At 45.8% G+C, this 12,436-nt stretch overlaps 1 protein-coding gene across 1 annotated transcript in view; it reads right to left on the bottom strand.

Annotated features, from left to right (window-relative positions):
- Positions 1–12,436, bottom strand: part of PSMA4 (proteasome 20S subunit alpha 4) — a 324,356-nt gene that overhangs the window by 252,869 nt on the left and 59,051 nt on the right. Inside the window, exon 4 of the mRNA XM_069642068.1 lies at positions 5,556–5,718. Within this exon, the coding sequence (XP_069498169.1) occupies positions 5,556–5,718 (163 nt within the window). The remainder of the gene's footprint in view (positions 1–5,555; positions 5,719–12,436) is intronic.

Below are 12,436 nucleotides of genomic sequence, written 5' to 3'. Positions count from 1 at the left end.
TAAAAGATTCTGTGAGTGTGGAAAAAGGTTCCCACTCAGAGGTATTAAGGAAAAATAACCCACTAGTAAAAGCAAAATGATCTGGGGTTGACCCAGGTCAGGAAGGTTTACCAGTTCTGTGAAAATGTTATCCAACGCTCACCGTAGTGACCAACGTGCTCCTAGTCCATAGTCCTCTTTCCTCCATACTGTATGGGCGATTACAACTGAATGTAGCTCTAGGGTGGAGAGGTGACCCTCCAAGAAAAACAAGTTCCTTAATACTGCCTGACCAAATGCTGCGTCCGACCCCAGAACTGGCATCAAAGCAGTAGTGCTTGCAGAAAGCCAAAAGGCATGGCTCATGTAGCCGGCCTGCTCAAGAATCAACAAGTGGCAAGCAGCAGTAAAGGGAACAATAATGCTCTGAACAATGTATTTCAGTGTAAAAGTGTATATAAAGGTTACAGGAGGGAAAGACATGCTTACTTAAGGAGCCTCCTTTGTGTAACCTGCAGGAAGGCTGTTTGGAACAGATGAAAACCTACTCAGAGCAGTCAGGAAAACATTAAACTACACTACCCAGAAGGCCTGCATGAACACGGGCCTTCTGGGACTTCAGGGGGCCACGCCCGACGCTACGCGCATGCGTGCTCCACGCCTGACAGCCCCCGCTTGTGCTACGGAGCATCAGAAGAGGCAGACGTGCAACTCGGGAGCTCCTGCAGGCTGCCATCAGTGGAGCAGTTCCCCCGCCTGCACTTCCACTGCAGGCTCCAGTCGCAGTGCCAGATAAGTCCTCTCTCCTATATTACAGAGGGAATGGAGGGGAGCGTTTAGTAGCGCGGTCTCAACGTTCAGGGAAACGAACGTGTGGCCGCATAGACAAGCTGACAGAGACCGGAGCACTATTTAGCCTCACAGTGCTGCAAGACATTACGGCAGTGTGGTTTTGACAAAGCACTTGTAGTAGCTGAAAACTGTAAAGGATAACAGACGGGTGGTCCCCGGTAATGGTCGTTAATGTTGTGATCACACTTTCAGCTACGCAAACTCAATGTATTTTCTTTGTAGCGGAGCTCCCTATCTACACGGATTGACACCCCGAGGGACAGCAGGTTGTGGGGGAGAGCCACGCGGACTACAAACTAGAGCCAAGTGCAATCTAATGTAATTCTGTTGTGCAGTGAATGCTATGATCTTAGTGCAACATGAGGGTGTAATGTTCCATGTGAAGTAATTCTGGTGCACGAGGCAGCACCAAGTCGTAAGGTACAACATGAGGGCAATGTTGTTGTGTTCACTGCAGGAAACAACACCTAAGCAGTATTTGGTGTTCCAAGAGCAAAAAGAACATAGGAAAGGTGTGTGCTGCACAGCTAGAGTGGAACAGTGTGAGTGAGTGGAGGTTTGTGGGCGGAGATAACAGCACCTCACGAGGAATCAGTGTAGAACTCCTTCCCCCTATTCCCATTCCCATCCATAACCTCGACCTAGCCCTCTATCCAGTTATCCCAACTCCCTCATACCCATCCAAACCGTGGACCCTAACCCTCTTTCCCCGGCGGGTAGCGGTGGCCTGTGGTTACTCATAGCCTCTCAGGCGCCAAGACCCAACGGGGAGGCAGGTGTTCGTGCTACCTCTGCGCAAGGCTAAAGGATTCGAACCCAACAGTGCTTTGAACAGCCCCAGCTGTAGCTTTGGCTCGGCTAGCGTGGGCATGCATATTTGCCAGGAGCAGTTTGTGCTGCCCCTCATAGGCCTTCAGGATGGGCTCCACCATTCATCTTGCTATGGAGGCTTTGGAAGCTTGATCGTCTGGCCTTGATCCATCGAAGGTGACAGAGCGCTTCCGACTTGCAAAAGCTTTTAGTCCTGTCCGAGGTAGAATTTTAGAGCGTGCCCGACGTCTAGACAATGCAGAACCCTCTGCTCATCATCCTTAGGGTCCATGAAGAAAGTGGGTAACACCATCTTCCACATTCAGGTGGAAAGAGGAGACCACATTTGGTAGGAATGAGGGGTGCGTTCTAAGCACCACCTTGGCTCTGAAGCCACCAGTGCGTGGATTTCACTGACCTTGCGTGCAGATGTAAGGCCCCCCCACAGTAGGGCAGTCTTAAAAGTGACTAGCTTGATGTTTGCGGACGCCATGTGCTCAAATGGTTTGAGCCAGGGCGCCCCACAGCAGGTTAAGGTCCCACACTCGCCAGAGGTCTTCTAACCACCGGATTAGAGGAAGAAAATACCCCCTCCTTCGAATTCCGGGAAGCTCGGATTGCCGCCAAATAGGTGCGACATGTCTCCACCTGCACCCCAGAGTGGGCGAGGAGTGCAGAGAAGGATAGGATGTTGTCCAGAGTGCAGGTCCATGGGTCGACCTCTCACGACGAAGCCCAGTGGAAGAACCTAGTCCGCTTGCCTTTGTACTGACTTCTAATAGCATCACTCCTGGCGCCCTGTAAAATGTCTAGATTGGCCTGAGACAGATGTAGATGCCTCAGTGTGACCTGTTCAGGAAGAACACTGCGAGGGATAGTTTCTGGGGGGGGGGGGGCAGGGAGGATGACCGTGCCCCCCTGCGTGAGGATCAGCTTGCCACTGACCTTCGGCAGGAAGGCTTTAAGAGCAAGCCAGATAGCCTTCAGCTCTAGCCAATTGATATGCGCCTACTGTTAGAGACCCAGGAACGTTAAATTCTGCGTAGGCTCCAGCTGCGACTTCTTGAGATTGACGAAATAACAATTTGACCTTTCAGGACAGCCAGCCTTCAATTTTGAACTGGATTCTCGCAGTCAGGCTGGAAGACAAAGGGCTGCAGAGTTTTTGATTCCTCCCTCGCTTCCTGCTTTCACAGACACTCTGGAGCATGGGCGGGAAATCCACAGGATTCCCACCGAAGGTCAATTTAACACAAAGGAGTTTCCCACCCTGGATGTTAGGGGAAGGAATATGTAAGGACAAGAAATGCTAAAATGGTGAAAAAAGAAGACAGGGCCATTTTGGTAAAATGGGCACCCATGGGTGCCTTTACCGGGGTTAGGTGCACAGAATTAATAAAAAGGTTCACTGCCACAAGCCATTAAAGGTAAGATTGTCCTTGTAACATAAATGTTAGATTTAAAATGGGATAGGGGGATACTCAGTATCTCCACAGCACACCAGATAGGGTGGGGGGTGCTGGTCCCCACTAGGAAAACATAAAGGGATCCAAATATCCTTTCTACCCTTGGGAGCTGTAGTTCTCACAAGGTTAGTCAGAGAAAGTTAAAATGGGAGCCCCTAGGGCAACGAGCAACAATAGGCGCTTATCTCCAATAAGTTGTCAAAGAGGATAGCTTTTAAAAGACTCTATGGAGAGTCTTAAAAAGGTCACCCATGAAAGGGAGTAAAAGACTGAGTGTGGAAAAAGATTCCCACTCACTGATGTATAGAGAAAAATAAGTGACTAGTCCAGCAAAACGTTCTGGGTTTGACCTAGGTCAAGAAGATTTATCATTGATATGAAAATCTGACCCAACAGAAGGAAACCATCACTGAAAGCTTATCACGTATTTAACTTAGTTCATTTCCTAGCTCAGTGGTCAGAAACCTAAGTATTAATTGCTAAGTCGTATGCTCTTTTGCATAAAAATCAGTACACATTTGATTAAAGCAATGATCTACCAATAGAAACCAAATGTAATGCTAGGGCACGTTTCTATAATTCCTATGATCAGAAGTCTTTTTACTTAATGTTAAGATACCTTCTTTTGTATACGTAAGCTGCGGCCTTGGCATTATATGGAACCAAGAATATTTTATTAGCAGCTATAAATATAAAATCCTGTTATATTAACAAGTACTGAAATTGGACAGATTTAAAAGATTATCTATGCTACGAATGATGATTTTGCACTTGACCAGGATGTAAGGTATGATGTAATGGGTCCTTTCAATGGGTGCTTATTTTGTTTTGCAGCTTGTAAGTGATTACATACAAATCAATAGCAAGCATACAAATAAGCAAAGTGTTAAGAAAGTATTCAAATAAACTAACATGGTTTCAAAATTAAGCATGCCTTATTAACACTTGGGTTGGTTTGAGAGACAAGAACAGAATAAAGTAAACATTCTGATAAAAATCCATATATACTTCAGCAGGACAGATCATTAAATCACTAGTCAATTTCAGGACGCAAGTATGACAACCACACACATACTGCTTGAGAAGAATAATGTGCATGAAGGATATCGGAATAAAGGAAAAGCAAATGTCTAGCAGTCTCACATTCCCCAGACAAAGTTCAATCTTTCGAAGTGAAGCCAGGAGGCGCGAACAAGCCTTTTTAAAAGTAAATGGCACCTCCAAAGCGTCAAATCAAAAAATGTTCTTGGAGCAAGGGATACACTGTGGAGATTGCAGATGAAATGTTTTTAGTGAGGAAGAGTACAATAGCATCCAACTTTGTTGTTTCAATTCTTTGACAGCATATTTAAACATGAACCACTAACATATACATTAATGTCATACTTTTGACTCCAAGACAAGTGGTGCTAGGCAAAATGGCACAAATGAAATTTCGAATTCACACAAATATCCATCTTAATCGATTCACTGAATGGGATCGGTTTAAAACCATGTGAAAATATGAAATACCAAAGTGCCGTGCTGCAGTTGGCAGAGCAATGGAAGGCGTGGGGCTCTTGCCTAAAAAGGTAACAAAAGCATGGCTAAATGGTGCAGGTTTGACGTCTTTTTTTCTTTCATAATACGCCTTGCTATCCTGACCCAATTAAGTACATTTGACAAAACACGACAAGTCACTTCATAATCTATGTAGCAAGAGAGCCGACCCCTTCCAAGGGTTCACCTACGCCACGCATACGCTTATTGAATACACTCTGCTCGGATAAAGTGAGAGGTCCCGATTACATTTGGCAGCGAACATACCAATCAGAGCAAGCAATAACTTTACAAAATAAAACTAGATTTTGAAAAACAAAAGCAGTTTGCACTTAATATAATCTGTTAACACGTCACCTTGTGTGCTTTCTGTAATTTACAATACCTCAGTGAGATGATCAGAGGCATAATACGGAATGGATACCCATTCACTTCGTTTTTATTGTGCATCATTTTAAAAACTGGATTTTAATGTTGTCCCCTCATTTCTATATTACTACGTTCGGAGAGCTCAAACTATGTGCCAATATCATTTTTTATTATACTTGATGGAAAAGTGTCAGCGGTCATCTCAAGTTGAAGTTAGATTTTGCAGCAAATAATATCACTAGCTCCTTGTTCAACAGAAATGGCTTCTGGTGACTGGATGACATTTACCTAGATATACTTTTTTGCTCTTGCTGATCAACTCTATTTGGATGTCTGTTATTGCAATTTTTATATTCTAAATGGTGTTCCCCCTGAAGAATAATAAGTAGTAGCAATGGAAGTAGTTGGAAATGTGTAATAAGGATAGATGATTCGTAGGAATTCACAGCAGAAATAATACCCGACTACAACTGGAGAACATTATTGTATTTCTTTCAGCATACACATGGAATAAGAAATTCACAAGAAACCGAAACTTACTTATTAAGCTTGTAGATTTTCTCTGAAAAGAAAACTTCATCAAGAAGTTTATGGATGTTGCGTCTCTCTGCAGCTAGCAGAACTCCATCATTTGCTAATATTCCAAGGCATGTGCCAGCATGTCCAATGGCTTCCATAGCATATTCCACCTGATATAAGCGACCTAAGTGGAAAAAAGTACGAGTTAAACTAGAATACACTGTTTTTCTCCCCTCCTATTATGCAGGGGTGTTCTCATAAAAATAGGTCTCGCTCTAAAGGAACACAAGCTGCTTTCTGTTGAGTTTTAGATGTGAAATCGATGAAATCCAGTTTTCATACCTTGGTCCATTAGCCAGTGGCAGGTTTGAGTGTTGTGCATGTGATGTGCTTCTAGTAGTCTAAACTCTTCCACTCACTGTAGAAACTACTTTATCATTTGTATTTGTATTTATTTTATTTATAGAGCGCACCAGGCCCTTGGGCATCCGGGCGCGTAATTTAGTTACAACATGATAAAGGCAAACGGAGCATTACAAATTACAGTTATATACATATATACACAATGCAGTTACCGGGTAAGCAGAAAGTCAACCTATGTACATGAAATGAAGCAGGTGGCTAACGCATGGGGGGGTGGTTGGCTCATAGATGATGGATCTTAGGCGGTTAGCCAAACTTTGGCCATGTTTTTGAATCTGTGGAAGGAGGGTTCAGCTCTTAGCAAGGTAGGGAGCGAATTCCAAAGTTTCGCCGCCATTACTGGGAAGCTAGCTCCACCTGATCTTTGAAGGTTGAAGCGTGGTATTAGCACTTATTTTGTTCACCATACAAAATTGAGATGGGGAGGAAAAGGGGTTAGAGCCAAAGTAGAGCACATTGTAATAACTGGTTCAATAGGTAGTTTCTCCCAGAGGGATGCAGTCAGTCTTTTATCCCAGCAATAAAAGTGTCAATTAACACCTGCAATGGAACAAGCACTGCCAAAGCCAGTAGGGTTCAGAAGAGGAGCTTTTAGAAAACTAGGACAGCCACAGTCTATGGAACAGTTCCAGTTCTGATGCAGGTTCTCTTAGGAAATGTTAATCAAACGGTCAGTCAAAGGAGCTCAAGAGGACCCTACCTGTTGGACTAAAAGCTGGAAGGCCTGCACATTCATTCCTGATGCAGTGATGCAGCCCCTTGTTCCTGGTCCTTGGTTGTGGTGACGAAAGGGAGGACGTCTGGTGTGGTGCTTCTGCAGCAGCACTCTGGAAAGGGACTCGGCAGCAATGGATTCCACTCGCTTCAGCGGCTCTTTATGGTTCTGGTGCCTTTTTTCAGCCCCAAGAAGAAACAAAGCCTCCTGTTGGATTTTCCTTGGTCCAGGACTCTGGACGATTATTTCCTGCTTCTGTAGGTCCACAAGGATGCCCACGAAATTTCGGCCGTATTTGTTCTCTGCAAGACAATACGCTCGATGATGGTCAGGGGTCCCCGGGCACTGGTATTCTGCAGCTGAGGGAACTCGCAGCAAGTCATGGGATGAGCCAAAATGAAGCAGGTCTCGAGGCTAGTTGCTCCGACCAGCCCAAGGAAGGAAGTTGTCCTGAACGGAACTTCCCTGTCGAAACAAAAACACAGTACAGCGGCAAGGTTTCACCAGCGCTTCTGCAGTCCCGGAGGTGCTGCTGGCGTCGTTGCTCGTCCTCTTCGTCAGATGTCTTGTTCCAGTGGACGACTGCCTGTAGTCCCAAAAGCCTCACTTTTGAGTGAAATCCCATTTCCCAGCCCTATGGTTGTCAATCACCTGGGAGGGGGGGCGGTGGGGAGGAGGGGGGTTTACTGTCCTCCAGGACAGCCAGCCGGCCAGTCAGAACTGGTTGGTCAGGCACACCTAGAAACAAAGGCCAGCAAAGTTTCGGGACCCTACCCCCCCCCACCCCCTTCCTGTCTTTCCACACACATTGGAGCCTGGCCGGGATTCAGGGCTGAAGCCTGCCAAAGGCAAAAACACACAAAGGACTCCAACCTAGTTTTTAACAGCGTAAATGCCCAGAAGGAACTAACAAACAAGAAATGGCTAAAAAATAAGACTGGTGCCATTTTGGAAAAATGGTCACCCATGGGTGCAGCTAAGAAATCAGCCTGCTAGCACCCTGCACAAAAGGTAGTAAAAAGTAACCACTGCCACCAGCCATTCAAGTTAGTTTGTGTAACAAAATGTTACGCAGGAAGTTGGACAAGGAGTTACTATGTAACGCCCCAGTAAAACACATAGGGTGGTGTGTGCTGGACCCATAAAAGAAAAGATAAAAAGTTATCCCACTACTCTTGGGAACTGTAGTTCAGACAAGGGAATGTATTTCAAGGTTGCAGTGGCACTGCACAGAGGGTGCCGTGTGTCACTATGCAAACAGCAGATAGATGCTTATGGAGTTTACCAAACTGCACTAAACAGTTAAAAATCCCAGTGAGCGAAAAACACGAGTGAGTGTCAAAAAGCTCCACTTGTTCAGGAGGTTAGAAATCAAAAGGATTCCAGCAAAAGAGCTGAGAGTCTGAGGTTAGAGGCAGATAGCACAGAAACTTAAAATTCTCCCCAACAGGAACCAACAAAAAAAAGCAGTCACCTTCTCCAATTCCCAAAGTTCCCATATTTTGCACCACCATAGTGTAGTTTTGGGGCCGTATGGACTCTTGCACAGAGAGTCTCGACACCAACAGTAATTGAGTAAGTAATTGGGTATTGGCCCTCTTCTCCCATGTTCTCGAGCACTAAAACCAGTGAATCTAATGGGAGATTGAGAACTTTTTTTGACAATATCTCCTTCCAAAATATTGTCTGCATTGAACAGGCCCACCACACGTGTTCTGGTGTGGCCATAAGAACGCTAACAGTGGGGCGATTTCAGCACCCTTTTGCGTACCCTTTGAGGTAGAGTAGAGGTACCATCAGAGGTAAATCGTGCAGGCACATTCTGTGATCTTTGTGCACCTTGAGGGCGAGATGCTTTAGACCAAATTTAGGACCAAACCCTGGTATCAATTTCAACGTTCAGGTCTTCCTCCCATTTATGCACGTCTAGGAATCTTGCGTCTAAATCCACCATGTCAGCCAAGCAATTTCGAGATTCTAACTTCGTTCACTCCCTCCCACAGGGTCAGTTTGGGTGGTATTGCTCGTCTGTTTCCCGCATTTATGAATGCCGGATTCCATGCCCAATGCTTTATCTTTGTTAGTGGCGTTAGGGAAGTTAACCTAAACCCCACTTATGGTAGGACATTATAAACTGTCCCCTTGGTATACAGAGCCCCAACTACTCAAGGATGTGGTAGTGTGGCAGAGCAGCCAGGCTTATTTTAGGAGGGAGATGTGAGCTTTATGTAAAGCACAAAGAACTTAGTATATACATAGGCCCAAAGAACACGCGTTCGACATGCATTACCCACCGTCATTTCTGATGATTGTATTAGATACACATTTGGTGCATATAGTCCGACAGCTAGTGGTAATCGCGGAGTATTGCATCTTTCTTTCGAAGAACGAAAGGGGACGTCGACATGGCCGTGACTAACACTATCCCCAACATGGCATGTAGTGTACCCAAAATCCCTCACATGTCGAGGTCCCTCTAGTTGTGTTTTTTCTGCTGTGAGGGAGCCTTATAGTCAGCGTGAGCGGGTACATAAGAGAGAAGGTGTAAGAAGTCCATGTTCCTTCTACTCCACGAGGGGAGGAAGGATGGGTGCATGTGAATCTAAGCAGTCGACCCCATTCACCACTGCCATGTATATCCTCATGTGTATTCAGGCCTTTGCCTGTAATATGTTACGTTTTCCAGCGCCCAGTTACCTCAGGGTTAGGTGCGCGATAGAAATAAACAAATACAAAATACAATCATCAGAAATGCTATTATGGTGAATAATGCATGTCTTCTGATGCTTGTGAATCTGCTTCGAAACACATGCTGTGCATAGACCAGCGAGCAGTACCCAGAGATGATGGTGGGCTGTGTGAAGGAACAGTAGCAAAGAAATGTCTTAGCACCGCTTGTCCCACCTGAGAATAAGACCTACATCTAGGCATCTAGGCAGTAATGTTGCGTAAAGGTGTGTACAAAACTCCAGGATGCTGTTTTGCTAATGGAATCAAGAGGAACATTTACAATGAATGCTATGGTACCCCCTTTGCCCCGAGCAAAGTGCACGCTAGGCGTGAAGGGTAGAGCTCTCTTAGCAAGAGTAATACAGCGTGATGCAGTTAACAATCCACTTAGAAATAGCTGATTTAGAGAAAGGGTCCCCTTCTCTACCAGCTGCCGCTGAGACGAAGAACTGGTTTGTATTTCTTAGTGGCTTTGTCTTTTCCAGATAGTAGATAACCACTCTCCTCACATCCAGTGTGTGGAGGTTTATTTCCGCCAGGTTAGTGTGGTTCTGGAAAAAGGTGGGTAGTTCTACGGCCTGGTTTACATGGAACTTCGAGATGAATTTGGGCGCAAAGTGAGGGTGCGTGCGCAAAACCACCTTGTCTTTGTGAATCTTGACAAATGGGTACTGAACTGAAAGGGCCTGCAGTTCAGCAGCTCTCATTATACAGGTGATCGCACTAAGAAGGCGGTCTTGTAGGTGAGTGCTTTAAAGCCTGCCTTGTGCATTGGTTCAAAGGGAGGCCGCATTAGTCTGGTAAGACCAACATTCAGGTCCCGCCTGGGAGCTGTGTTGGAAATAGGGGGATGAAGTCTCTTTACCCCTACCATAAAGGCTTTAATTACAGGATTTTCCACCATTAAACCTTGCTCTGGGACGTGATGTATGCCGAAACCGCAGCTAAGTGGACTTTAAGAGAATTGAAAACCAGTCCTGAATCTAACAGGTCAGTTAGGTAAAGAACGATATGTTTAGGTGAGTGTTAGGCAAGGTTTGTATGCAGTACCCTCTGGGAACACTACACACAACTAGGACTACAGGTGTAAGCAAACCAACCTTTGGTATAAGTCTGTACTACACAGTTTTGGTAGGCTGAGCAGCCAGGCTCATCTCAAGAGGGGAATGTGCGCAGTAATGATGTTACACAGAGGTTTACAATCACAGGTGTTCAAATAAACTTTTACACTCAAGGTTTCTTGTATAAATATTTCAGTCCATTATAAAACATTCATTAGAAGGAGGCAATTATAACGCAACAGTCAAATATACTTCAATACTTTTAAAGAGGGGTAAAAGGTAAAGGTTATCAGAACATAAAACACTACAATTATTCTTAGACAGTGCAAATACTTTGAGTTCACCAGAAGAGTCACTTCAATTCAATAGGCTAGGCCATAGTCACTGGGCTAAAGTCTAGGATAGGATAAAGCAGTTCTGGTAAGTAAACGGTAAAGTCTCTGCACAAGTTCTCAGAAGTACTTTGTAAAAAGAAGAATCGTACATGTTGGGTCACAAGCTGATTAGGCCTGCAGGTTGCAAAAGTTTCAAGCACTTTCACCGCAAGAGGCAAGTTCTCTCAGTCTTGTTTCACAGTACCTTACAATGAAGGGAGGCAGCTGAGGACTTCAGTTCCGGGCAGTTCTCGCTGTTCCTGGGCCTCAGTCGTGGGGACAAGAGGGAGGACGTCGGGGGACTCCTGCACTGCACTGGGACTGTCAAAAGCTTGCAACTGGCAAACTTCAATTCCAGTGGCTGTAAGTAACGCACACAAGCTGGTGACATTCTCCCTGGTCCTACGGTTTCCTGCAGCAACTCTGAGGAAATTCAACCAGCTCCGAGATGGGTGTCCAGGTGGCTTACTTTACAGTTGATTGGTCCTACCAACTCAAAAGGAAAAATCGTCCTTTGCAGGGCTTCTCTGTCGATGCAAACCTGGCGATTCGGGTCTGCAGCAGGGCTTCACCGGGCAAACCAACGGCCCAGGAGTTGCAGCAGTCATCCTCTTCAAGCTCTTCTTCGGTTCCTTTGTCCAGTGGTCGAATGCCTTCAAAGCCAAGAGACTCGCCTTTTATTCAGTTCTCTCCCATTCATTCCAGCCTAGCTGTCACTCACACAGCAGGATGGCTGTCCTTGCCGGACAGTCAGACAGCCAAAAACCAAAAAGTGCATTTGGGTCTCCTAGGAGACTAAGCACAGGGTGTTTCGGGCACCTCCCGCACTTCCTGCCCACCCCAGACACTCGGGCGCCAGAGGCAGTCTTCACTCCTGAAGCCCGCCAAAGGCAAGTGAACAAAGAGGCCTTACCTGGTTTGGCACGCAGAGAACAACTCGAGAAGGACCTTTCCACAAAGAAATGGCGAAAAAAGAAGACCGGGACCAGTTTTAACAAAGATGGCCCAGACACCATCTTGAAAAACATGGCTCCTGCGATTTAACTTTACAAGAGCTGCGGACAGTTCGCGGTCGGGAAAAAGCATGGTAGTTCGTTGTAAAACCACTGCCACCAGCCATTCTGAGAGGAAAGGGTAGCATTTGACTGCTACAGGAGCATCTAGACACAGGGGATACTAAGTAACCCCTCCAGCACTCTATTGTAAGATAGGGTGTGCTGGGTCTACGAATTTAAAAGACTAGTAAAGTCAATATCACTTTACTTACTGTGGGAAACCGTAGTTTATCCCAGAGAAGGTAGTTACACCTTGGGAAAGCCTGAAAGGCTTCCCTGTGTCACTGCACTGAGGGTGCTGTGTGACAATTGCTCTATGACCTTAGGAGCCAGGCTGCTAAGTTGAGAGTTTGAGGGCATGGATGTAGGGTTTCCCACGGGTCTTGAGACAGCATGTTGTACGGGCTGAGCAGCTTCCTGGGATGGGAGACATTGCCATGAGATGGGAGAACCAAGGCTGGCGGGCCCACATAGGGGGCACCAGAATCATCCTGACTGGCTCTTGGTGCATCTTGTGCACTATTCTGTTGAGCAGGGGAATCGG

This window comes from Ambystoma mexicanum, chromosome 1q (genome assembly GCF_040938575.1).
Source record: "Ambystoma mexicanum isolate Mex_15411 chromosome 1q, UKY_AmexF1_1, whole genome shotgun sequence".
NCBI classification, from domain to species: Eukaryota; Metazoa; Chordata; class Amphibia; order Caudata; family Ambystomatidae; genus Ambystoma; species Ambystoma mexicanum.
The sequence above is the reverse complement of the archived record's forward strand: the minus strand, read 5'-3'. Positions and strand labels throughout refer to the sequence as shown.